Source organism: Ornithorhynchus anatinus, chromosome X2 (genome assembly GCF_004115215.2).
Source record: "Ornithorhynchus anatinus isolate Pmale09 chromosome X2, mOrnAna1.pri.v4, whole genome shotgun sequence".
Taxonomy (NCBI): Eukaryota; Metazoa; Chordata; class Mammalia; order Monotremata; family Ornithorhynchidae; genus Ornithorhynchus; species Ornithorhynchus anatinus.
In genome coordinates this window covers 11,549,399-11,574,853 of record NC_041750.1, presented here as the reverse complement: position 1 = coordinate 11,574,853, position 25,455 = coordinate 11,549,399, and the positions used below count along the sequence as shown (strand labels likewise).

Below are 25,455 nucleotides of genomic sequence, written 5' to 3'. Positions count from 1 at the left end.
GGCGATGTCTCCGTCGTTGGGTCCAAAATTAAAGTCGCCACCTCTCCCGCCGGGAAGGCAGCGAGCCGTGCTGTGAGGGGGGTAGAGGAGGGAGGTCTCCTCAGAAGGAACCGGGCTCCAAACGGCACGACTCTGAAATCCACTGATTTTTATTTTTGGCATCATCCTCAACGTTATTATTTCTCCCTTTTATGTCTTCTTCTTCTCAATCACACTGTTCCAGGTTTCCCTCTCCCGCCTGCCACCCTCCCCCAGCTTGACCTAGACCTCCTCCCGCAACCCCACATCAAAATCAGAGCCCCATGCCCTCTCCCCCACCCCACCCACTGGCTTCTTTCTCGGTCTCCCCTCTGCTCTTCTGCTCTCTCTCTCTTTGCCTCTCTCTCTCGCTCTCCGGCTCTCTCGCTCTCTCCGGCTCTTCGCTTTTTTTTTTTTTTTTTTTTTTTTTTGTAAATCAGCAAAGGTGGATCCGCTCAATCACCAGCCCTATCCGAGAAGGAAATCGCCCAAGATGATCAAACACTGAGCGACAACACCCCCGGGACTCGGAATCTGGGGGGGAGGGAGAGGACTCTTTTGGTGGGTTTTTGTGGGGGTTGAGTTTATCTTTCTCTCTCCCCCAAACTCTCCTCCCTCTCCCTCTTTTTGGGGCAGCAACTTGCGCTGAATCGGGTCCAACCCCTCCGACTATGGTAGGTTTACACTTCACTTTCATTTTCGCCTGACTTATTTCGGCTTCGATCAAAAGTTTGATTGTTTAGGGTGGCGGGCGGAGTGGGGGAAAGCTGTCTGAGCTCAGAGAGAGGCAGCGGAATGGGTCGGAGGACCCCCTTCATCAGATTATCGGGGGCGGGGGGGCGAGAGTTGGAGAAGTGGGGCGAAGGGCCAGGAGAGGGGTCCTGAGTTGGGGTGGGGAGGGATGATCGGGGTTCCTGACCCCTTCACCCCCCCTCCCCCCAGATGAGTCGGAGAAGTGAGACGGGGCTGCCTGAGCGGCGGCGGAGTTTGATGTTATCAACGGGGTGAAGGACTGAAGGTTGGGGGGTGGAGGAGAGGGAGGGGGGCCGGCGGACGAACAGGCGATCCGGGGGAGGCTGCGGCTGGGCTCTTCTGCCCGCCTCCCCCTTCCTCCGCCCCCCTCCCCACACCCCGGGGTGCTGCGCTGAGGAGCCGGGGGGCTGCGGGGGGGAGATCGGGCGAGGACGTTGGCTGGGGAGGGGGAGTGAGGAGAGGGGGGCGGGCGCAAAAGCTCGCTGCAGCCCCCAGGGCCGCACAGCAGGCGAGAGCTGGATGAAGCGGAAAATGGCCGCTAAGAAAGGGGCGGAGAGGACCGCAGACCGCACCGACTTGAACTTGAAAGTGACGCCCGGGAGAGCGCGCTTCGGCCCCGGCCCTCTCCCGGAGCTGGGTACGCGGGGGGAGGGGGGGAAATCAGGCCTATCACGGATCCCCACTGCCTTGAGTCGGAGGGAGTGAAAAATTCACCCACCCCCGGCCCTTTTCTCCCCCGAAACAGTCCCCGAGAAACCTTCATGTGATCTACAGCCGCGAGTTCGCTTTTCTCTCCTTTCGGACGTCACCGCCAGACCTGCAGTCAGGGGCCTAGGTTGAGGGGGCTGGGGGTGGGGGGCACGGCCCTGGAGTCTGCCCCCTGTTCGTTTGTCACAAGGAGGTGCCTCCCCACCCTCCCCCCTTTCCAGCCAATTCTAATCCCCTCCCCCGGCAAGAGGCTTCTGGCAAAGCCCTTGAACCTGAACGGAGACCCGGAGCCGGGCCGGGACGCCTGGATGCACAGCCCCCGCCCCCTGTTATTTTTTTTAGCGACGAATCTATGGCTTCGTCCTCTGCTCTCCTACCACCCCTCCTCCCCCCCGCCCCCAAAAAAAAGTTATTTTAGTCTTCTCCCGACTGGCCCCTTCTTCTGTGCCAAAGCTGTAACAGGGGCTGGGAGTCGAAAGAGGATTTTTATAGATTCAAATTATCCATATTATAATATAGACTGGTTTCTCCAGGGGTCAGGGGGGAGGAGGATCGCAAGAAGGAAAATGACCCTTAGCTTTCCTGGCTATTAGCTGCCCCTTCCTATGGCTTCTCACATGCCTCGGGAGTCCACCCGTTTCGGGTTGGCCCCATCAGGAAAGGCAGATAGGGGAACCCTGGCCTCACAGGAAGGTAGTGTTTTCTCTGGGTGCGCTAGAGCTCCCCGTTTACCAAGCTACTACCTCAATCCACTTTGTCCTCTCTTTTCCTTTCCTTTCCCGAGCAACAGGGACCCCCCCGCCCCCGCCCGCCCCTCCAATTCCTCTCGCCAGCCCCACCCCCGGACAGCCCAGGCGGAGCGGGCTGGGAAAGAAGGGGCCGGAGATTACACGTGGCTGTTGTCTAATCTCTCGCAAATAATCGCGATCGTTTCCAGAAGGCTTCAGAGGCAGGACGGTTTCCAAAATTCCAGCGCGGTGGCCAGTTTGTCATTAATGGGAGAGAAAGTTTTTTTTTTAAAGTTATTTTAGTTTCGCTCGGGAGAGTGAAGAATGGTCAGGCACTTTTTGTATTATTATCTGAGGATGATGTACCTAGCAAGAAAGTTCATACTGTGTACATAATATAGGGGCATACATGCATTTTGCTTCTGGCTTTATATCTCTGAACATAGTCAAGACACGTGTGTGTATGTGTGTGTGTGGTGGTGGTGGGGGACTATAAAGCTTCCTAAATCCTAATATGAGCACCTAAATACAGATGGCACATTTTATGTGGCATGTTACCAGACGTCTACTAGCCTAGTGTGCTCATATATGCGGGAATGTGCATACCTATCCCGAGTCTGCATCTTGTGTTTCCAGCTATAAGGATAGCTGGGCAAAAGATTTAGTCGTTGGGTTTGTTTTCCTTTTTTTTTCCCGTGGACCTGAGAGCCCTAGGTTCCCCTCCAATTGTAGGTTTTTACAAAGATGAATCTCTTTCATTTTTAAGTTGAAACTTTTCAACTCTAACACCACCTCAGCAGAAGTCTTTGCCTCGAGGTTATGTGCAAGGTACAGCCAGTTGAAAAAGTTTTGAACAATAATCACCCCCAAAGAGGCGGTTTCCTCGACTACAGCCCTGCCAGGCCAGCAGCTTCAACCACAGGAGCCCGGCAGAGCCTCGGCCTCGCTTGGGACATCTGGAGCCAGCTTGGCTCTCACTTTCAGAATTGGGAAGTGAGGGATTCCCTTCTCCTCCTCCTCCTCCTCTTCCTCCTCTGGTTCTGTCTCCATCTCTGCCTCCTTGTTTGTCCCTGTCCCTGCGTCTTCTGTCTGCCTCTGGAAATATGCACATTAAGTGCATGCATGTCCACTAGTGTACCTACTATCTATGCCTCCTGGGGGTGTGAGTATTAGTCCTGGGAATAGCTGTTAAGGTACAGATAGAAAAACATGTACACGGGTGAGGTACAAATGTGCTTCGAAGGATGACATGTGTTTATGATGGTTTTGAATCCGCTTTCCTATCCGGAGCATTTGCGGTCTGCAGTTTAAACGAGACCGGGCCTTCCAGGAGCTGGGGAATGATGCGGAGTAGACGAGGGGCAGGGGGGAAGGCGAAAGGCAAGTTTGTCGAAAGTTATTGTTAGGGACCCCAGCGACTCCCACCCCTCCCCCCACCCCCAGAGTTTGTCAATCTCTGGAAGAGGGCTAAGTGAGTAGCTGGCAGGGAATTCAGCGAAGTGGAAAGTTAACTTGGTTTAGGTGTCTCGACAGCAGGTGATTACTCCCGCCCGGGGGATGACAATGATTATTCATGAATAGAGGCGGTTTGGCGGGGCGATTCTTTCCCTTGGGGAAAGTCTCGCAAAAGTCAATTAAATCCAATAAAATAAATCGTAGGACACAGGAGGTAACTGTCGGCCTCTAGGCTTCTGGTGGGGGGAGGAAGGCGGGGCTGGGGCTGAGGAGGAGCAGGATTTGGGGAATCGCAGGACCGTCAAAGTTTGGTCGGGACTGGAGGGATTGGGAAACGGAGAGGAGCGGGAGGGAGAATGGGGCCGGGCCGTCCTGGGGGTGTGGACCCATGTCCTTTAGGGGAGAGAGGTTTGTTTTCCAAAGTGAGGATGTTTATGTCTGAGTTGGCTGCAGGCCGGCCTTGGGGAATGAGGGGGAGTGTATGGGGAGAAGGGGCGTAAACTGCTGGGGACTCAAGGTATTTACTGAAATGTTGTATTTATTTACTACTTTCCTAGCCGAGAGGGGAGGGTGAGGGGACGGGTCTGCTCCAGGTGGTTCTTGGTGTTTAGTGTGTCTCGGGAAAGCCCCACTGGGACGGGACCGAGACCCTCGCCCCCTCCTCACAACTGAATGAACTGGGATCGCATTCCGAAAACCAAAAACGGAGTCATCGAGAGTACTCCTTGCCTCCCTTCCCTTTATATTACCCGAGTCCTCAAGTGCTGTGTCTGTCCGTCCTTCCCTCCCTTTCCCATTCTCAACCCTTACCATAGTGCCCCGGTTCCTCCCATGTCCCCACTCTACTCCAGTTACTAACACTCCCGCCCCCCCATCCCTCCCCACCCGGGGTCTTGCCAATACCTGCAGGCCATCGGATCGGCTTGATCTCCCTTTCTTCCCCCTCCCTCTACCTCTCCCCCCCGCCAACCCCCAGGCTCCAGTAGGACCTTCCTCCTCCGCCGTCCAAATCCAGGGGCCGCGCCTGCATCTTTAAATGGGATGTCATATTTTTTTGGGGCTGGGCTTTTTTCGTAACGTCACTTCATTCCTCTCTCCTTTTTATTTTTTTTTTATTTTCTCATTCTTTCTTTCTCTCTCCCTCTCTCCCTCTTTCCCTCTGCCCATTTGCTCCAACCGAGCTCATTTCTCCAACTTCCCGTCTCCCCCTTCCCAGCTGAGACTTTGGGTGTCTTGAAGTCCTTATTTTCCTCTTTTTTAGGATTAATTTAAAGCAATAGCTCTCGCTCTCCACTCACAGCTGGGGCGATTTTTTTTTTCCTCGGAGGATTGGCCTCCGTTAGTTCTCCTCTCGCTCCCGATCCTTCGTGCTTTTCCTTCGTCTCGATTTTTCACATTATCATTATTAGTATTATTGTAATCATTATTATTATAATCGACCTGGATGAGGGGGGACTGAGGATACGGGAACGTCTCTCTCCTCTTTTTCCGCGTTTCTTTGAAAGTTAGATGCTGGAGAGTGGGGGTGGGTCGGATTTTTTTTTTTTTTGGAAGGGGAGGGAGGATTGAGGTTTCCGAGATCTAGAGCCAAGAGAGAAAGAGAGGGAGAGAGGAAGAGAGAGAGAGGGAGAGGTGAGGGAGGGAAAGAGAGGGAGGGAGAGAGAGGGGGGGAAGAGAGAAATAGAGACAGAGAGACGGAGAGAGAAGAGAACGCTCCTACTGCAACCTCCGAAAAAAATGACTCAGTAACTTTTGCGTCTTGGTGTTTCCTCCTCTGCGATCGCTGGAGCACGCAGCCCAACCCGGGATGTATTCCTCCCCGCTCTGCTTGACCCAGGTAAAACAGCCCCTACACCCCATCCCCCTAGACCTTCCTTCTCCCCTTCTCATCGCCCCCGCTTTGGTGCTTCGGCGTGCCCCCCACCCCCGCCCCGCATGGCTCCTGGCGGGACTACTCCCGCACTCCCCCCCCCCCCCCCGCCCCAATCCCTGCAAAATAGTTTTACATTTGGCGAGGGGAAAAAAGGCGGGATTTTTTCTTCTCTGCGGCTGTCGGTGGGGGGGGGCTGTCCTGCCCTCGCCCCCCGCCTCTTTTTCCCCTCCCTCGGGTTATAGTTTATTTGGGGGTCGGGGGGAGCATTTGTAAGTTACCTGGTTAGTTTCCTCAGTGCCGCGGGGAAGGGGGCGAGAGCAGCTTGAAAGGGGGCTGCTATGAGGGGGCTTCAGGAGAGGGAGGAGAGGAGGCGCCTGGCCACGCGATTGCCCTGGAGCGGGTGGGGTGGGGGTGGGGTGCTGCTCGCCCCAGCTCTGCTCCATTCCACGTGTAGGTCGGGGCGGCGCGGAGGGGCATGGGGACATGGCTGCAGAGGGGGCATGGAAGCGGGGGGGGGGCGGGTGGTAAGTGTCGTCGTTGGGGTGAGGCGGGGGAACGGGGCGGGGGGGCGGTGGGGGAATCCGAAAGCGGCGACTCGTCCTGAGCAAAGTTGAAACCACATGGACCGCTCCCGGGCCAGTGATGGGAAGTTTGTCTGAGCGTTTGGGAGACACCCGGAGCGCGGCGTTATATGGAGGGGCGTCGGGTTCCCCAAGTTAGTAGCGCCCGTAAGGGGTCCGGGCCATCCCGGGGGTGGAGTGTCCGTAGAGCTTCGCTGTTTGGCTCCCAGCGTGTGCGGCTTCTTATCGGCAACCTCGATCCTTGATTTTTAATTATTGATCAGTCAAATGGGCGCCGGGTTCGCAGAGTGGCCCATTAACCCCTGAGGTGCCGCCTGCTCGGAGCGCTGTGCCCTGCAACTGGAAGAGTAGGCTGGCTTTGGGAAGGTGTGCGGTGGGCGGGGGGGACGACGACGACTACCCTCCCTCGCCCTCCAGATCCTGGCCGCTTGTGCCCCCCCATCCCCTTACACACACACACACACACACACACCCTCCGAGCGGAGCTAGGTGAGCAGAAGGGACAGCGCCCGAGCTCTGCGCAACTCTTCCGTCCTCCGCCCCACACCACCCTACCCCTATCGGCAGAAGTCTCAGATTTCGGGCCCCAGAGGACCGCATAGGGTCTGGAGGGGCCAGAACCCCTGCCTGCTGCTCCCCTCCTCTGCGGCGTTCCCGGGCTCAGTCCAGCGGCCAGCCCTCACGGCCCCGGCTACCGCAGACAACTGCAGCGGCTGCGGCGGCTACGGCGTCCTCCCTGCTAAGGCCGGGGGCTCGGGGCCTGAGCCCACTCGGAGTCCCGCGCGTGGGCTCCCCGTACGGTCTCGACCTCCCGCCCCCGCCTCCCCACACACACACTCTTCCTCCATCCCGGACTCCAACTCTCCACGCGTCCCCCTCCCCACATGGAGATCCAGGGAACACCGTCTAAGCCTGCTGCACCAGAGAGATGGGCCTAAGGGGATGATGGGGAGGGCTGGGCCCGGGGGCTGCAGGACGTTGGGGGTCCCGGGGTCGCCTCTTCCCATTCTCCCAACTCCTCATGGTTTCACTTTCACAGGTCCCGGGGCAGCAATATTTCCTCCTCACATGGGCAGCTTCCCGTCACCCCCAAATCTTCCGGGTCTCAAAGCATGAATCCCATGCTCACTCTAGGCATGGGGCCCCTCCTGCCGAATCTCCCACTCCCCTGAAACGAAGTAGATAGGGAAAGCCCCCTTGCTTCAGGCCCTGACCCTCCCAAGTCCCACACCTGCAGGCCGCCAGGGGTCTAGAACAGACCAGACCCATTACCCGTCCCAGGGCTAGATATTAGAGGTTTGCCCTTAATACGTGCCCGGTGGAAACAAAAAGACTGGACATTCCTGTGGGAGCCGAACTCCATCACAATCTCAGTATTCAGAAGGGACCTCTTTAATAAGAGAACCTTCGATCCTGGAGGATGTTCACCAGAGACCTTCGGGCCGCCCCCCCAATCCTTCCTTCCAATTCACACTTCCCGCCACGCTCCCCCTCCCTCCTCTATTCGGGAGCTGCAGGCATTCTCCCTTGCTGTCTGAAGAAATTGAGGCCCAGTTCCGAGCAGGGAAGCGGGGCCGGCACTCTTCCACTCCCAGAGCTTTGGGAAGTTAGGATACCTGGGCTCTTTTTGGCTCGAGTTCCCTTTTTGCCTCACTGATCAAACCACCCCTCCCGGCCCCCGTGCCTCAGTTTCCCGGTATGTAAAACAGGGAGAATAATTTCTGCCAGCTGGGCGTCTTGTCGGATATTGCCGGGACACATAAGCGATCCCTATCTGCTTGGGCTGGGTGGGGTTCAGTCTTCTTGGAGGCAAGAGGGATCGACGACATGACTTCTAATCAAAGGAGTCAGTGTGGGGGGCTTTGAGCTCGGGGTGGAGGACCCACTTGGCCCAGCTGGTGGCGAGCGGCTGTTGTCATCTAGTTGCATCGGAGAGCTAGTCAGCTGGACCCCTGGGGCGTGAATCCGGGAGGTGGCAAGGGGCGTTGGTAGGGAGAGGGCCAGAGGATGGGTAAATTTCCCGGGCTTCCCAGACCTGGGACCCGATTCCCCTTCGTCCTTTCCCTCCAGCGGGTCCTCGTGCAAGCAGAGCCGGGCCTGGAAGGTCAGAGACAATACTGCGATGGGGGAAAAGAGAAAGTTTCAAGGATCTCCACCCTCCCCCCCCTTCTCCACCGCTGTGTATTGTTTGAGGAAAACAATGGGGCTCTTCTCTGAAGCTAACCTCCGTGTTCCTGTCGCGCGGGCAAGCGCCCGCGTGTGCGCGCGTTCGTACGTACCGTGTGCTCCCAGCTCCTGCTGAACAGGGCCGACTTTGAGGGGTGGAACAGGGAGGAGGGAGGACGGGAAGGGGGGGAAAAGGGGGAGGTACGGCAGCGTGCTTCCACGCTGTCCTAATGGTTTCCCTGCAGCTCTCTCTCCTGCAGTGGCTTAGCAGAGGATTTTTGCTTCTCCTGTGTGTGGTCTAATTTTAAAACCTGAGCCTGACAAAAATAGATCCCCTTTTAATACAATTTATGAACCCGGATGTGAAGCAGAGAACAAGCATCTAATTGTATAGGGGAGTTCAGCTCTAGGTGGTGGTTAGCTGGAGGGGTGGGGGAGGAGAGAGAAGCAGTGCTGGAATGTAGGTTGGTATTACCACCATATTAGAGGTGTGAGGGCCCGTGCCCTGGGACGCGGGCCGGACATCAAGGTTCATATCTGGAGTGGGTGATATCCAAGCCTGGCATTATTATCTTATCAGAACCATGAGATATTATTGGTCTCTGAGTGAGCGTGAGGGTGTGACTCTATGTGTGTGTGTGACTCTGTGTGCATGTGTGTGTGTGTTTTTAAAGGCCTTTGGCCATCTCAGTCACCAGAGCATTCTGGGGATTGTAGTCTGACACCACCCTAGAGTCAACCCTGACTCACTGAGTGACTCAAACCTTTTCACTTTTTTCTTAAGAAGCTCATTATTTTCCTAGCAGCAGGCAGGCCGTTACTCCCTTCCCGCTGCTCTCATAAATTATAAGTCAGAGCCACCGAAGATGAAACGGGTCTAGTCAGTCCCAGCTAGTCCATCCATCCCCTTGGTCCCAGGGCGGCCTATTCGCGAACCACATTATTTAGTGTTTTGGTTGGAGTCCAATTTGGCCCAGAATGGTGGTTTCCCTATAGCCCCATCCAGCGCTGCTCTCCAGATTTGGAACAGTGCAGCCTGGCTGGGAAGTCCATGGTGAGGTCACAATACCCTTTGAGGGGGCTCCAGTTCTCCTCCCTTGGCCCGCTATGGAATTTCTTGCTCTGTTCTCTCTGCCTCCCCAGTCCCTGGAATTTGGGTTTCTAACGGGTGGATGCTAGAAGCAGTGCAGCACTGGAACAGGCCACCTCCCGGAACTCCCTGTCTTGGGTAATTGGCGGATTGGGCTCTGGGCCCAGAGCTGGGAGGTCAGAGGGGTGGCTGGCTTGCCCAGAAGCATGTCTTGGTAAATCCCCAGGCCTGCTGTCTGTGGGGTGTCCAGGAAAGGAGTTTGGGACCCAGGGACTTGTGTTGTCCAGCTGGCTCAGCTGGTCGGATTTTCAGTGTCCTGGCGGGTCAGCTTAGCATCGCGAACTCCATTCCTTGACCGGGCAAGGGGCACATCTACCAGCTCTTTTTAAACCATTAAACCTCGGAGAGGGTACAAGGATCTCCCTTCACATCCAGCTGTTTACCCGGACACCAATGTCCATGCTTTCAGCCCTCCGAATCCCCATCCATCCGGGTCCACACACACACACACCGCCCCCCCCCCCCAGTTCTTGTTTGGGAGACCTGGATCCTTAAGGGAAGTTCCAGAAGAGTTGGCCAGAATTTTCCAGCTATTCTATTTGGTCAACATTCCTCTTCCTTTTTCCCTCACCTTGGAGAGACCCGGATGGGAAGGTTTGAGAGACAATTGCCAGCTGCCAAAGACATCTCCAGCTACCTCTGGGCAGGCTGTCATTTTAGGACAGAGAGCAATTTGAGGAGTGGCAAAACTCAGGACTAGAAGCGGCCACCGGAGACCCAGAAAGTCAGATAAAGTCAATATAGCCTCTTCCTCCTTGTCTATATGAGCACCTTTTCTTGTGGGTGAAGGGTAGAGATTTCTAATATCTTGGATTTCACTACTTCTGCCATCCTTGGAGTGAGGGGAGTAGAGGGAAAGAAGGCTGAAGGGGAGGAGGTGCCGGACCATCTAAATGTAGCCAGGCTGCCTTGAAGAAAAGCTGGAGTCCAGACCTCAGCTGCCCTCTCCAGTTGAGAATGTCACCAGAATCCCCAACGAGAAATCCAGCCGCATACTGTATGGTTGCGGGCGGTTTATTCTCTGTATAATGCCCCAGTAAATCACTTCAGTGCATTCTGGCCGAGTCAGCATTCTTGGGGATCACGTGCATTGTGAACCTTCCTGTCTTGCATCAAATGGATTGGAAAAGCCAATCTGTCTCATCTTCCCTTTAACCTTCTCCTCTGGCTCTATCCTCTCTCTCACTCTCTTGGCTGCCTGCAAGGGGGTTGGGGGAAGCCAGGTGGGTTTGCCTGCCTCTCCCAGGATGGACACACACACACACACACATGCACACATGCACACACACACACACAGCATACAGTACCAATTCAACTCTGGCAGAACCCACAGGTTATCCCCTTTCATGTCTCCATGAACGGACTCCAGGGCATTTTTCAGTCTCTCTATTCCCTCCTATTTATCTTTCATTCCTCCACGTTCACTTCTAAGGTCTTAATGGTTACTTGGGTTAGGATCTATTTCCCCAGCACACCCTCTGTAGAAATGTGCTTTCTGCAGAGTCTGGTCCCTTTTTCTGGGGTCTGCCCCCAGTTGGCCATTCTTTTGTAATCTCTTCTTTTCCTTCTCTTCCTGGACAGTGTGTCTTTTCTCTTGCCTGGTGGGGCATCTGAGGATTCTGAAAAGAATGGCTGGAGGGAGGTTAAGATGTTTCTGGCCTACCTGCTATACCACATCCTGGAATCCAGACACTGCCGTCCAGCTCCTGGGGGGCTGATGGAGATCTCAGGTGTCCCATCTTCAAGTTTAGAGACAAAGAAGTGAAAGGAACCTCCTCCGGTCATAATATTTCCTTGTTCCCTCCTGGTGAGATGGATACCAATTACCTATAACCATCTCTTCGGCAGCCAAGCCCTGAGGCAGTGGCTTCTTGGGCAGCCTGTGCCCTGCTCTGATGGTAGAACTGCCTGGGCCCCAGCCTCTTTGCTGGGGCCCCGGTCCAGACACTGTGGCTTTCCCCCGTGGGTTGCAGTCAGTATGACCCTGCTGTTCCTTTGAGGCCATGGATAGAGCACGAGCCTGGCATTCGTTCATTCATTCGTTCGTTCATTCAATCGTATTTATTGAGCGCTTACTGTGTGCAGAGCACTGTAGTAAGTGCTTAGAAACGTATGGGAGTCAGAAGCACCTGGATTGTAATCCTGGCTCTGCTACTTCTCGGCTGTGTGACCTTGGGCCAGTCACTTCACTTCTCTGGGCCTCAGTTACCTCATCTGTAAAATGGGGATTGAAACTGTGAGCCCCATGTGGGACCGGGACTGTGTCCAACCCAATTTGCTTGTATCCATCTCAGCGTTTAGTACACATAGCCTGGCACATAGTAAGCACTTAACAAATACCACAGTAATTATTATTCTTATCACCATTATTATTACTTAGAACTCAGGGCCTGATGGCACCCGACTACTCCTGTGAGTTCATCCTGTCAGGGTCCCTGGGATGATATGGGGAGCACCCTGCTTTGGAAAGAACCAAAGTGAGGTCCAGAGAGAGGGAGGCAGTTGGGTTGGAGGACAGTGTGCCTGCCATCCAAAGCCTTCAGTGAGCCAGTGACGGAGCCAGGAGCTGTCCCTATGCCCACTGCCTCCTAGTCACCACTGCTCCCTTTGGTAGGAAACTCACTGTGAGCATACCTGGATCCCATACTGGGATTTGGGCCTTGAGGAAATGGCTACTGTGAGTCTGGTGAGTGTAGATGCTGCGGCGAACCCAGGGGAAGGGAAAAGGAAATCCCTCTGCCTGGCTGATCCTCTTCCATCTCCCCCCGAGGATCCTCCAAAGACCATGTTGCCTAATCCCCTGCTCCCTGCCAGGGGGGCCCTGTCCCGACCCTTCCTTCCCTGGGAGCCTTTCCTAGGAAGGAACATCCACACCCTCAGTCACCCATTGCCTCATGGTCATGATCAGGAAGTGAGTGCTTCCAGGTAGCTAACCTGAAATCCAGCCAAGATGTCCACCTTCTGCTGGGCCCTCTTTGGGATGGAGAGAGGCACACCCTACTCAGAACAATTGCAGTTACTGGGGGCCCCTGCAGCCTGCTCTGTTCTTGGCTGTCATTCCAGTGTTTTCTGCTTGCCCTACCTACTTCCCATCCTGCTAAAGATTTGCTCCTTTGGGAACCTCCTCGAGGAGGAGCAGGCTGGTAAAGATCAATCAATCAATCAGCTGTATTTATAGAGCTGCTTACTGTGTGCAGAGCACTGTACTAAGCGCTTGGGAGAGTTAACAGAAGCGATAGACATGTTTCCTGCCCACGGTGAGCTAACAGTCTAGAGAGGGAGACAGACGTTAATATAGATAAATGAGTGCTGTGGGGCTGAGGAAGGAGTGATAAAAGGGAGCAAATCCAAGTGCAAGGGTGATGCAGAAGGGAGCGGGAGCCTTTGATCCCATTCACAGCCCTCTTCCACCCCCCTCTACCCACCAACCCCTCTGCTCAGGGGCTGGGTTACCCTTCAAGTATAATGTGGTGTTTTCAAATCTCTCCAAGCATCTTTCCCATAGGATTCCTTACTTTCATTTCACTTTACCCAAAGGGAAAGCTGGGACCCAGAGGTGGCAAAGTCACACACCCAAAGCCATCCAGTATCATAACCAGGAATAGGATCCAAGGGTTTTCTGCTTCCCAGCTCCGCTCGGTAGGAGGAGCCAGGTGTGCAGACCAGGGCATCGGGGGTCAAGAGTCCTGGTTTCTGATGCCAACATGGCTGCTACCAGTCTGTGACTGGGGACACTTTGTCCTCCGTGAGCCTCAGTTTCTCCATCCACAGTATGGGAAGACTACGGGTCACTGGCAGAGGGCCCAGGAACCTGCTGTCTGCCACCCAGGCCTGTGGCTCTTCAGGAAAGCGGAAATCCCACCTCTCTCTTCCTCTCCCCACCCTGCAGCTACTTCTGGGGCATGGCCAGGGGATGAGACTGGGGGAGGAGGGAGTGACCCACTGGGAGGAGGTGGGTCCCAGAGCTCAAGATGCCTCCTCCCAGTCTTGGAGAAAGTGTTTCTCTTTTTAAGAGGCTGATTGATCCGTTTCCAGGCCTCCTGGTTTTGAAGATGCTGTGTTGTGGTCTCTAAGAGCTGATTGCTGCTGCATCCCTGTTCCCCAAGCAATCTGAGCAGTTGGATCCAATTATTTCAGGAACTTGCCAGCTTTTCCTCCATAACCTCCAATAACCCAAGCGTGGCGGGTGCTGTGCAGCCTAGAGTTGGGGTTATCGGCCATTTCCCCAGCAGGGGGACCCTGGAGGGCAAAGCAGCATGGGTTTCTCGCCTGCCTGCAGAATTCCCCTTCCCTTCCCGCTCCTCCACAGGGCATCCTGGGCAGTGCCCGGCCCAACTTGGATTCCTGCTGCCTCGCTCCCCTTGGGGCTGCAGGGGCAGAAGACAACGGGAAGGCAGCAAGAATGAATGACCCAGTCCTAGGGTCTGAAAGGAAAGTCAGAGGGATCTGGGGTTGGAAGGCACAATGGACTGGAGGGGCAGCACTGGAACTGGGATAAAATGATGAGGAGGGAAGGAGACAGAGAAAGAGAGAGAGATGGAGAGGGAGAGAGAGAAAGAGGAAGAAAAAGAGAAGAACTGCAGGCTGAGATGCCAGAAACCCTTGCTCCTCCTGGTCCGGCATGCGGGGCATCTCACCTCCCTGCCTCTCTGGTGGGTCAGGGCTGCTTTGGCAGACCCCTGGGCAGCAGTGCACGGAAAAGAGAGAAGAAGGGAAAGGAGTGGAACACTGGCAGAATCACTGTGAAGGGGCTAAGAGAAAGGTCTGTCTCCACCTGGTCTACTCTAGCTCCCCGCCTTCCCCTTTCCCCCTCCTCCCCCCTACACGAGGAGAGTGTGATCCAGGCCAGTCCTCTGGAAGTGAAGAGTTTGGCTCCAAGCAGAAGGGGCAGGCCTGCCACCCTCCACGTACTGTAAATCTCCCAGGCCAAAATTACATCAAGAAGTGTTCTGGTTCTTAGGAACAGCGAGATTAAATCCAGGCTGTTGACCTTGGAAGCTTCCCAAGGACCTGGAGTTTATTTCGATCGTGTTGGTGTCAGAGCTGCCTAGTCTCGCGTTTCTCACTGCTTCTCTGGTCCAGTCAGACCATCGGAACGCTATTTATTTTCCCAGCCCAGCCCAGCCCAGGCCAAGCCAAAGCTGGGGTCGGAGAGAAGGATATCTGGGGGATGGCGGGAGGTGGGAGGAGCAGAGAACCATCTGCATTTGACAACCAGAAGGAAGAAGAGTCAAGGCTGGTGTTATTCTCTAGGGCATCAAATCCCAGGAGTTCAGGTTGCAGCCAGGAAATGAATACTGTGTATCGCGCCAGAGCCGGCATCTTTGTTCTATTTCGAAATGAGCCTTAGATGCGCTCCCCAAACCCTGCTTCTCCACTGAGTAAATATGGGGTTGGGGCCTGGCCCACTGCCCGGTCTCGGTGGGTCGATGGGTCGATCGGTCTGTTGTTCAGTATGCACTCCCTCTGCAGCTCAGAGCGCCTCCTCTGGCCTTTTTCAAGGAGGGGGAAAGTCCGAGTGAAAGTCTCTTGGGTGGGTGTTGGGAGGAGGGGCAGAGGGGCCAGAGGCAAGATCCTGGGAACTTGCCAGAAATCTGGGACAAGTCCAGCCTAAACAGCTTTATGGGTGAAAAGAAGATCTGGGGGCTCCCTAACCCAAAGAGCTCTGAATTCTGGTCTTCCATGTAGAATAATGAGCCTGAAGCTGCTCCTGCCCCACCCTCCCTTATGCCTCTTGGCCTCTCCCTTGTCTAGGCATGGTTGGGGGGGTTGGGGAAGCATGCGGGGGTGGCTGAATGTTCCCCTGAGACCCTCTTCATGTGCCCACTGCCTACAAGTTTTGCAGGGTGGAGGTGAGACACAGTGACACGGCAGGACTTTTCCAAGGCCACTTGAAGCCTGGATCTTAGTGGGTCTGCCCAATTTGCCCCGTATTCCCCAGGCCCCTCCCACACCAGCTAACCTCTCCCCTGCTTCTGCTCCCCAGCTCACTAGACTCAGAGATTGCAGGCAAATGCCCGAAGCAAGTATACTGGGAGTTCCCATATTATTAATAAATATGATAATAGCAATAATAATAATTTGTTAACCACTTAATATGTGTCAAGCACTGTTCTAAGCACTGGGGAAGGAACAAGATAATCAGGTCAGACCCAGTCCCTGTCCCACATAGGGCTCACAATCTAAGACACCTAATCAAGGTCTAATCCAGGCACCAGAGTCCCATGAAAAGTACATCCAAGGGGAGAACAGACAGAATCTGTCCAAATTATTTTAAGCCCTCAGCCTGGCTTCCATGAGACCTACCCTTGATTTCTTTTTGGCCTGTGGACACTACAGTACATTTTCTGACTGGGGGAGAAGGATAATGTCTACAGTGCCTTGATTTTCTGGAATCTAAAGTGTCCCCCCTCCCTCCCTACCAGCAAAGCGGTTTGTCCCAGATCTCCTCTTCCCCATGCCACTGCTTTAAAGAACCTGGGGCTCACAGCGGCCAAGCTCAGCTCTTCCCTACCCTTCCACATTCCTGGTCCCAGCTGGTTTATAAGTCCCATTCCAACCACCCCTTGGACTGATTCCTCATCCAACCCAATGCCATTGTTCTTCTCCCTGAGTGGGGTGGGTGCAGCGGGCTGTAGCCCTGAGGTCCCCCTTACTACAGAGGCCCTGGCTAGAGAAGAGGCTGGTAGAGAATGAGATGGCAGCAGACCTCTGGGCTCCCCGATCTTTCGGGATTTGGAAGTGTTGAACCCATAAGTGACTCCCCACCCTTAGTACTACCACCCTGGTTCAAGTCTTCATTACCTCTCAGTTAGATTCCTTTTACAGCCTGTCTTTACTGGCCAATTGGCCTTCAGCCCCTCCCTTCTTCTTCAGTTTTTCCTACATTCAGCTACACATTGCATTTTCTTAAAACACCACCACCAAGGGCACACCACTCCCTTCAATCTTCAGTGGCTTTCTCCTGATCCCACCATGTTTGAGCAATTAGGGGCTCCAGGGTAGCCATATTCATTATGAATGTAAATCTTGGCACTGTCATTTCTTTCCTGTCCCTTCCCCTTTCCATTCATTCATTTTCATTTCTAGACATACCACCCATCAGCCTCTTCGGTACCCGAGTATTGACTTATCGATTAATTGTTGATTGATTGATTGATGACTAGATGCATTTGTGTCTATTCGGAGGCAGGGCCTGGAAGTCAGGAGGCCTGGGTTTTTGTCCCAGCTCTGCCACTGGTCAGCCGTGTAACCTGATGTTAATAATATTAATGAATACCTAGTTATGGCATGACTAAATTCCATAACCAGGATTCCTATCCATCTCACTCTTATTTTTACACATCTCGTCTCCTCCAGTAGTCTAGAAGTTCCTCAATGGCAGGAATTGTGTCTTTTACTTCTTTTGTGTATTCCCAAACATCTACTAAAGGCTCTCCATCACCTTGACCCTTCCTACCTCTCCTCCCTTCTCTCTTTCTACCGCCCACCCCGCACGCTCCGCTCCTCTGCCGCCCACCTCCTCACCGTCCCTCGGTCTCGCCTATCCCGCCGTCGACCCCTGGGTCACGTCCTCCCGCGGTCCTGGAACGCCCTCCCTCCTCACCTCCGCCAAACTGATTCTCTTTCCCTCTTCAAAACCCTACTTAAAAATCACCTCCTCCAAGAGGCGTTCCCAGACTGAGCTCCTCTTCCCCCTCTACTCCCTCTGCCATCCCCCCTTTACCTCTCCGCAGCTAAAGCCTCATTTTCCCCTTTTCCCTCTGCTCCTCCACCTCTCCCTTCCCATCCCCACAGCACTGTACCCGTCCGCTCAACTGTATATATTTTCGTTACCCTATTTATTTTGTTAATGAATTGTACATCACCTTGATTCTATTTAGTTGCCATTGTTTTTACGAGATGTTCTTCCCCTTGACGCTGTTTATTGCCATTGTTCTTGTCTATCCGTCTCCCCCGATTAGACTGTAAGCCCGTCAAACGGCAGGGACTGTCTCTATCTGTTGCTGACTTGTTCATCCCAAGCGCTTAGTACAGTGCTCTGCACATAGTAAGCGCTCAATAAATACTATTGAATGAATGAATGAATGAATACTACTGTGCTCAGTCCTCAGCAGGCACTCAGTACATTCGTTCATTCAATCGTATTTATTGAGCACTTACTGTGTGCGAGGCACTGTAATAAGCACTCACATCCAGTACATCCTGTTGATCTATTGATGCTAGGGTTAGACTGTATTTGACTGTACAGTCCACTAAGCTGTAAACTCCTCGAGGTTAGGGATCGGGTCTACCAAAGTTATTGTAGTGTACTCTCCCAAGGGCTTACTGTTAAGTCCTCAGTAAATGCCATCGACTAACTGATTGAGGGAAGTGGGACAAACTTTTAACCCTGCTTTGCAGGGGCAGGTCATTTCTTGTGTCCCAAACATTTTGGGGGGACTGTGGGATATCCAGCTGGAAGCAGGATGGCTGGGCACTCAATAATGGCTAAGTTCCTGGCTAACCAGGAGCTCTCAAAGCCACCTCCTGGCTCTACCTGTGCCTTCATGTCTCCTGCAAGCATTTGCTTCCCTCCCTTCCTCCCTCCCTCCATCTTTTATGCCGCCCCGCTTCTGAAGGCCTTAAAAGCCACTGGCTCCTGTGCATATGGTGGGGTCTTTGAAATAGAAACGTACTCGTGGGGTGAGCCTGTAAAGGGAATGAAAGCTGCGGGGACCAGACAGACGGTTTAATCTCTTTACCAGGCAGGGCCAGCGTGCTAATGACTGCTGTACCTAATAAAGGGACAGCTCCGCTCCGCTCCAAGGCGGGGGGCCATGCCTGTCTGTGTATGGGGTTAGGTTATTGCTATAGATAGCACCAGGCTGGAGGATGAATAGAAGGGAATGGAATATAAAGGCTCTGCCACCGTCCAGGCCGAGGGTCTGTTCTCAGTGGGAGATCAGCCTGGAATGGGCCAAAATGGGGCAGGAGTTGAGATCTTGGGGGAAGTGGAGGGGGTGGTGGGGTGCGGGGACCCTTTCTTACTTTGCACCCTAAGTGGCCTCTCAGGATCCCTGGAAGGCATGGAAGGACTGGATATTATTCTCTTCATTTTTTCAGATAAGGAAATTGAGGCCTTGAGAGGTTAAGGAACTTCCCCCGAGTTCACCCAGCAGATCAGTAGCAGAACTGGAATTAGAAGCCAGGTCTTCTGCCTCCCAGTGCCACTCTCCTTCATTCAGTCTCCACTGCCTTTCAGATGGATGGATGGATGAACCAGGAGGGCTTGCCCAACAGAGTGAAAAAGTGTCAGGATCCTGGGAAGAGAAGGGGAAGGAGCAGGCTTTGAGAGTTGAACAGAATGGGGGGTAAGGGGTTAGAGAGGGAGATGAGGAGATGGTGAGAGATGGGAGCCTGAGGTGAGCATCAGAGAATGGAGTGAGAGAACACAGTTGGCTTTAGTTATGTGCCAGGAGAGATGAGGTCACCAATGTCCCTCTCCAGCTGGACACCGAGTGGGCAGAGCAGAATGGCAGAAGGTGGCACCAATTCATTGAGAAACCAGGCACTTTTTGGAACAGTCCTGTAGCCCACGCCTGGGGCTCAGATCCACTGTTCTCACTTTTACAGAGAGAAGCCATTTAGTTCAGACCTGATGTTTTCCTGGCAGCCTGTAGGTTGGGCCAGGACCCCCAAAGTCCCCCCATTTGTTTCTCAGGAACTCTTCCTGGTGCAGATCTGGATGTTACTGGCTTCATTCCCATTTCAGCCCGGCCAGACATGGTGGTAGCTGAATGCAAAGGCGAAGCCTGGGTGTATCCGGGGTTGGTTCCTTAGGAAAAATGGTGGGCACTGGAGTTTTGACTTTGACTTCATGGCTCTGGGAGTTGGGTGGTGGGTGATTTAGTGAGGATAGGAGTGCCAGCAACACCTGATAGGCTGATCTCTTTACTTGGAAGGATAGCCTTGGCAAAGAAGAGAGAGAAAGGGAAGGAGGACCCTTGGGCCTGGGAGCCTGTGCTGGTGACTTGATTAGTGATGGTGAAAGGAGCCAGATTCTCTGGGCCAGAGGATTGTATGTGGCAGGGGAGGCTGGGGCACTAGGGCTCTCCTTTCCAGAACCAGGAAAGGCCAGGTCTGGCTTTACCTTCCTCCTCCCCTGCCCGCCACCACCCGCCACCATGACACCCTCAGGCTGTGGGGCCCAGTTTTACTGTTTGTCTTTCTACTGGAACTGCCAACGCATATTGGCATAGAGAAGCAGCGTGGCTCAGTGGAAAGAGCACGGGCTTTGGAGTCAGAGGTCATGGGTTCAAATCCCGGCTCGGCCACTTGCCAGCTGTGTGACTGTGGGCAAGTCACTTCACTTCTCGGTGCCTCAGTTACCTCATCTGTAAAATGGGGATGAAGGATGAAGACTGTGAGCCCCACGTGGGACAGCCTGATTCCCCTGTGTCTACCCCAGCGCTTAGAACAGTGCTCGGCACATAGTAAGCGCTTAACAAATACCAACATTATTATTATTATTATGTCACCAGTGACATGCACAGTGTCCAGAACTGGCTAGCTACCCAATGATCACTGGGCACCTCCCGTGCCATCAGATAATCCAGCTCCCTGGACCCTTGCCGTTCCAGCACCGGATTAAAGTTGGAGTGCTGGAAGCCACAGTCCCAGCTTTCAAGGCCTAATCCTTTGAGTCTCCAAGGCCCACTCCTTGCCCCGCACATTCTCCTCTCCCCCTCCACCTAGCCACTCAAGAGGTCTCTAGACAGGATGGGAAAACTGAGTCCCTGAGCACAGTGGGGGTGAAGAAGGGCAGAGAGTCCAAGTGTTCTCCTCTTGACCCATGTCAATCATTGGTCAATCTAAACTGCAAGACTCCCGTTCGATCAGGTCACTAGTATCTGAAACAGCTAATAAGACCAACGCCGGCCCCATCAAACCTATGCCCAATGCCTTTTCTCTTTCCTCCCCAGGCCTGTCCCCAGGTAATCCCTTCCCATTCCCCTCAGCCCTGCCTAAAGAGTAGAAGAGTAGAGGCCGTAATGGTTTTTTCAGCTCTGTGTTTCATCCTCCCCATCCAGGCCTTCCAGGAAGCAAGAGTCTCTTTTAGATTCCTCCTGCTCCCAAAGATCATTCCCTGGCTTGAACATTTCCATCTGGAGAAAAGAGAGTTACTGTTAGTTTGAGTCTTGGCATCGGCCCCTGCATGCAGACACATACACCCATCTTCCCACAGACAGGCACAGTCACACTCACACACACACACACACTCACATGAGTACACAGACCTCGCAGAAACTCAAACGCTCTCACGTACACCTACCTCCATGTACATAAGTTCACGTGCACCCACACCCATGTGCATGAACCCAGATATTTCCGCACAAAAAGGGCACGGGCACAGAGAAACACACTTGCAGCCTCATGTACACAGACACAAACATCCGTATAAGCACATGCCTTTTGACACCCAGTCTTGTAGCTCCCCTCAAACACACACACACACACACACAAACACACACAGCCTCATGATCTCACATATCTCATGCCAGTTGGCCGAGGAGAGGACCCATTCCTCATGGCCATTTGGAGGTTTCTGTTAGGTGTTCATGCTTCTGCCAGCAGAGCTGAGGGTAAACTCCCTATCTTATCAGTGACCTAGAGACGGGGGAAAGATAACCGGTTCAGGACATGGGACGCGTTGATAACATATTTGTTCAACACGTTTTATGTCATGAACCTGTTATCGGGGAGCTTACTACATCCCCTCCCTTCTGTGCAACAAACAGTCCGTGACTTTATTGTTCTGTCCCGACCCTGCTCCCCGAATACTTGTCTGCATCCTTCTCTCTCTTCTCTTTATCCTTCTTTTCCCTGCAGACCCCGGGACAGTCAGCTCTCCCGGGACTGGCCCAGTGGAGAGATGTGATTCTTCCTGTGTGAGCCATCATTGGTTCAGTCTTCTGGGCTGTGGTTACCCTGCTCCGTGTCAGCACACCCCAGCCCCATACCTGGAGCTCCTCTCGCCTCCGCTCCTTATCCTGCTTCAATCGCTTTTGAGGTTGGACCATGTGGTCAGGGTCCTGCTGCCTCCATGCCCCAGTTTAAGAGCCAGAATAGTTCACCAGATACTGGGGGTTCGTGGCTCTGAGAGAGAAGCCCTTGTGCCTTCAGTTTTGCATGACCACCCAAGCCCACAGCGAGTTGAGGCTGCCCAGTGCTTTGTGACCCTGTGGTTGCCAGGTTGGGAAGCAGGACCCTGGCGAGGGTTGAGTCTTGGCTCTGTCCCAGAGTGCTGGGTGACCTTGGGCACGTCTGTTCACCTCTCTGGGCCCACGTACACAATGGAGGTGGGGAGGGGGAGCTGCCTCCTGCAGCCCCACTGGCTGACTCTGAGTTTATGTGAATAAAATGGAATGTTGAGCAGTTTCACTTATTGGACTGCAATAGTATAGACAGGTAGAGGTTACTTAAACCAAAACCTCTTTTCCCTCGTGGCCAGTTTATTACTGTACTTGAATCATCTGGATAATTGCCCATGTAGAGCTGGCTACGAAGGTCTCAGTAACATGCATTCCCCTTCTTTTCCCCCCAGCTCTCCTTCCCACTGGTGCACCAAACTGACAACAAGCTCTACAGCCCCAGACCTCCCTGCCTCCTTCTGCTCAATTCCTACCTGTTCCAGGACCTCCACAGCACTGTGAGATGCTAGAGGAAAGGGTCTGTCTCCCAGGGAGTGGCGAGAGGGGGATGGGAGTGGCAGTGGAGAAACACGGGGAACCCTAAGTCGGAAACAGTTGGAGTTTCAGGCTGGACTGGCCACTTAGGCACCTCTCAGCAGGCCAGACCACCCCCTGCAGTCCCCAAAGCCCCTACCGCCCCTTGTTCCCCAGTTCCAGCCTAACTGTTCCTCGATCCAGGAGGCCCTGGGCCTGCCCCTTAAGGAATTGCTCTGCTTTCAGTTTTTTTCTACTTTAATGACTTCTCTTTGAAAAAGACAAACCAAGAGGGCTGTCCCTGAGGGACTGTTTCCCTCATGAGGGCCACTCGAACCCTGAGCTCCTTCTGCCCAGAGTGAAAGGTGGAATGAACACTGAGTGAATTGGAAGGCGATTCAGGGCCCTTAAACACAGCTGGAGAGCTCCCGTCTGTTCTCTCTGGTCTTTTTCTCTTGCCTTCCTCTCTGGCTGACGGACTCTGTCTCTTGGTCTTTTTGTCTCTTTGCCTCTCTCTTTTAATCCCTTTTCTGTCTATCATCCTCTTTTGCTTGCTTTCTCTGTTTCTTTCTCAGACTCTTGTCATCAGAGACTCTGGCTCTCTTCTCTCTCTCTCTCTCCCCTCCCTCCTCTCCCAGTCTTTTTCTGTCTCTCTGTGTCTCTCTCCTCTCCCTGTCTTTCCCTGTCTCTGTCTTTCTCTGCCTCTGTATCTCTCTCTCTCTGTCTCTCTCTCCATCTCTTCCTCGCTCTCCCTGTCTTTTTCTTTCTGTCTCTATCTTTTTCATCTCTTCCTCCTCAGTCTCTTCCTTTTGCTGTCTTTCTTGCCATTCCCTACCTCACCCGGCCCTCCTCTCCACCTGCCTCTTTCTCCGCTCCCCCATCTCAGGGAGCTGGGTCTGGGCCTGCAGCATTGCGGTTTGATGTACTGAACCTTTCAAGGGAGTTCCTCTCAGCTCCACTTGTGCTGCCTCGCAATTTCCCCCTAATGGGACTCTTGCCTCGTAAAGCTGTTAAAGTCTTCCCGCTGATCATTAGCAGCAGGATTTGTTTAGCGGCAGACTCGTCCTTGTGGTGTCCCGCCCTCCCTTAACCTGGCTTTCTAACAGCCCCCAAAATCCAGCCCAAGGCTCAAGCTTCAGGGCCGGAACTTGGCACACTCCAGACCTGGGAGCCAATCTGGAAAGGAGAAAGTACTGGTGTCGTCAAGCCCTCCCGCCCCAGCTGCTCCCCCTCTGCCAAAGACACCAGATCCAGCCCCCTACCTCCTTTCAGAACTGCGTCAGTCCTATCCCAGGCATCTGGGTTCTCTTCTAGTCACTTGGATCTCTGGGAAAGGGGATTCTAGATCCCGTGGGTGTTGGTTAGGAAGCTCCTAACCCCTTGTCCTCTAATTGAAGCCCTTCTATCTACTCTTTGGACCCAGTGGCTGCTCTTCTCTTCTGGAATATTGAAACCCAAGTTTATGAATTGGAGGTGCATTATGCAAGGTGATATAAGATGAGAGGGGATGGGGCTGATATTTTACCGAAAAGGGAAGGGATGTAGTAATACAAAAGTATTTATTGAACATCCATTAGGTTTCATGCACTGTCCTAAAACAGAAGCACGGGACACCTTCACTGCCCACAAAGACCTTACATTCTAACACCTGGAGATACGGAGTATTAACCAATTGGATGTCCCCATTGGTTATGGGACACTCTAAGGATGGGGAAACTGAGGCCCAGTGACTGGCCTGAGATCATACAGCACATCAGGGCCAGAGCCAGTGATAGAACCTGGAGATTTGAAGGCCTAATTCATTGTTCTTTCCCTCAACTAGGCTCAGGTGGGGAATTGGAGGGGCAGGGGGCTGCTCAACTCCAAGGGCAGCCTTAGCCCTGGACCCAAAGACCCTCTCTGCCTCCTGTTCACCTGACCCCAGGCTCAGAACCATCCAGAGGGCTCAACCCCAACTTCCAGTCACTGCCAATGCTGGCACCCATCAGCTTCCGGAAGAGTTCAACCAGTCCAGAGCAGAAGAAGCCGAAGATAGGCTGCCAAAAGCTGATCTCATGGAACAATCCTTCTGGGCCTCCCGAACTTGGGGGAGCCCGTCTCTGGCTGGGGGTGGCCGGCGGGGGGAAGGGGTGGGACGAGGTTGGCACGGGGAAACACCGGAAAGGCCGAGCACCCAACTCCTTTCTGTCTCCCTCCCTTCGGTTCCCCTCCCAAGGCTGGAGTCAGGCTCAGGGAATATACCTTTAGACTGTCCTTCCTCCCTACTCTGCCCCAACCACAGAGGGACAGAATGGGGCCCCCCGAGCCCTGGGTTTGGCAGGCTCCTGCATTCAGTCCCAAAGGCTTCTTCCCAGGGCAGCAGGGAAGTGGTCATTGAGCTGGGGGACTAAGCACAGGGAGAGGGGTCTGGCTCTCTGTCCCGGACCTTGTCAACCATTGAGTTTGGCTGGGTTCCACTAGTCAGCAATGGGGGAGGAGGCGGAATGCCAGTGAAGCTGTGATGAATCATAGGTTCTGCCCACTGTTCGCTCTCCCTGTCCCTGCCACTCTCCACCGCAGGATTCTCAGCCACCCTGTCCTCTGCTCAGATTGTCCCAATACCTGCTTGCCCCGAGGAAGCTGACAGCAGCTCAGAAAGGGAAGGGAAGAGGGGGTGGGGGGAGGAGGAGGAGGAGGACGGGTAGGGTCTATTTTAAGAACTTCTGTATTCTGTGAAATACGACGTCTGACCAAGATCAAAAAAGCATGTGATCTGGAGAGGGAGTTGAAGGCAGCTGCCCGCGGGGCCCTAGGTGCAGGCTCTATTGAGCCTGGTGGGGGCCTCCCCTATCTGGACCTTGCTCTGGCCTGCTGGGATGCAGGGTCCTGCGGAGTGGGAGGACAGATCATGGGGGAAGGGAGTGACTTGCCCTCCAGAGATCACCATTGGGTGGGTGAAGCTGAGTTTCCGGGGAAACAGGCTGTTTTCAGTTCCCTGTCACTTTCTGAGAAGCCTCAAGTGGTATGTGTGGAAGGGAGTGGGGCGATGGAGTAGGGTCGGGGGGGGGGGTAGTGGAGGGATTGGAGGGGGGGCTAAAGCAAGGGAATGTGTAGGGAGGAGCAGCTCCCTCCTCAGAAGGTGGTTTGTTTAAGTTTGAGAAGAGTGAAAGCAGAGCACTGTGGTCCTAGGTACATAAGCAACTGAATTCAAGTCAAAAGGCCCTTTGCCTGAAATCTCTGGATCGTGGAAGCCAAATGACTTTTTTTTTTGGTCAGCATTCTTGAGTGGAGACCTACCTTTGGAGAAAATTTGGGATTTCTGGCCTCATAGAGGCCT

At 53.8% G+C, this 25,455-nt stretch overlaps 1 protein-coding gene across 8 annotated transcripts in view; it reads left to right on the top strand.

The window, feature by feature from the left end:
* The first annotated feature begins 432 nt into the window (after positions 1–432).
* NFIC (nuclear factor I C) overlaps positions 433–25,455 on the top strand; it is a 121,562-nt gene continuing 96,539 nt past the window's right edge. For 7 of the 8 annotated variants that reach the window (XR_005659560.1, XR_005659559.1, XM_029052748.2 and 4 more), the window contains exon 1: positions 5,318–5,499. Coding sequence is in view for 6 of the 8 variants with exons in the window: in XM_029052748.2 (XP_028908581.1) it covers positions 5,470–5,499 (30 nt within the window). In the remaining 2 variants the exon portion in view is untranslated. Of the gene's footprint in view, positions 693–5,317; positions 5,500–25,455 lie in introns of those variants that run through there. The other variant, XM_029052747.2, reaches the window with a different exon arrangement.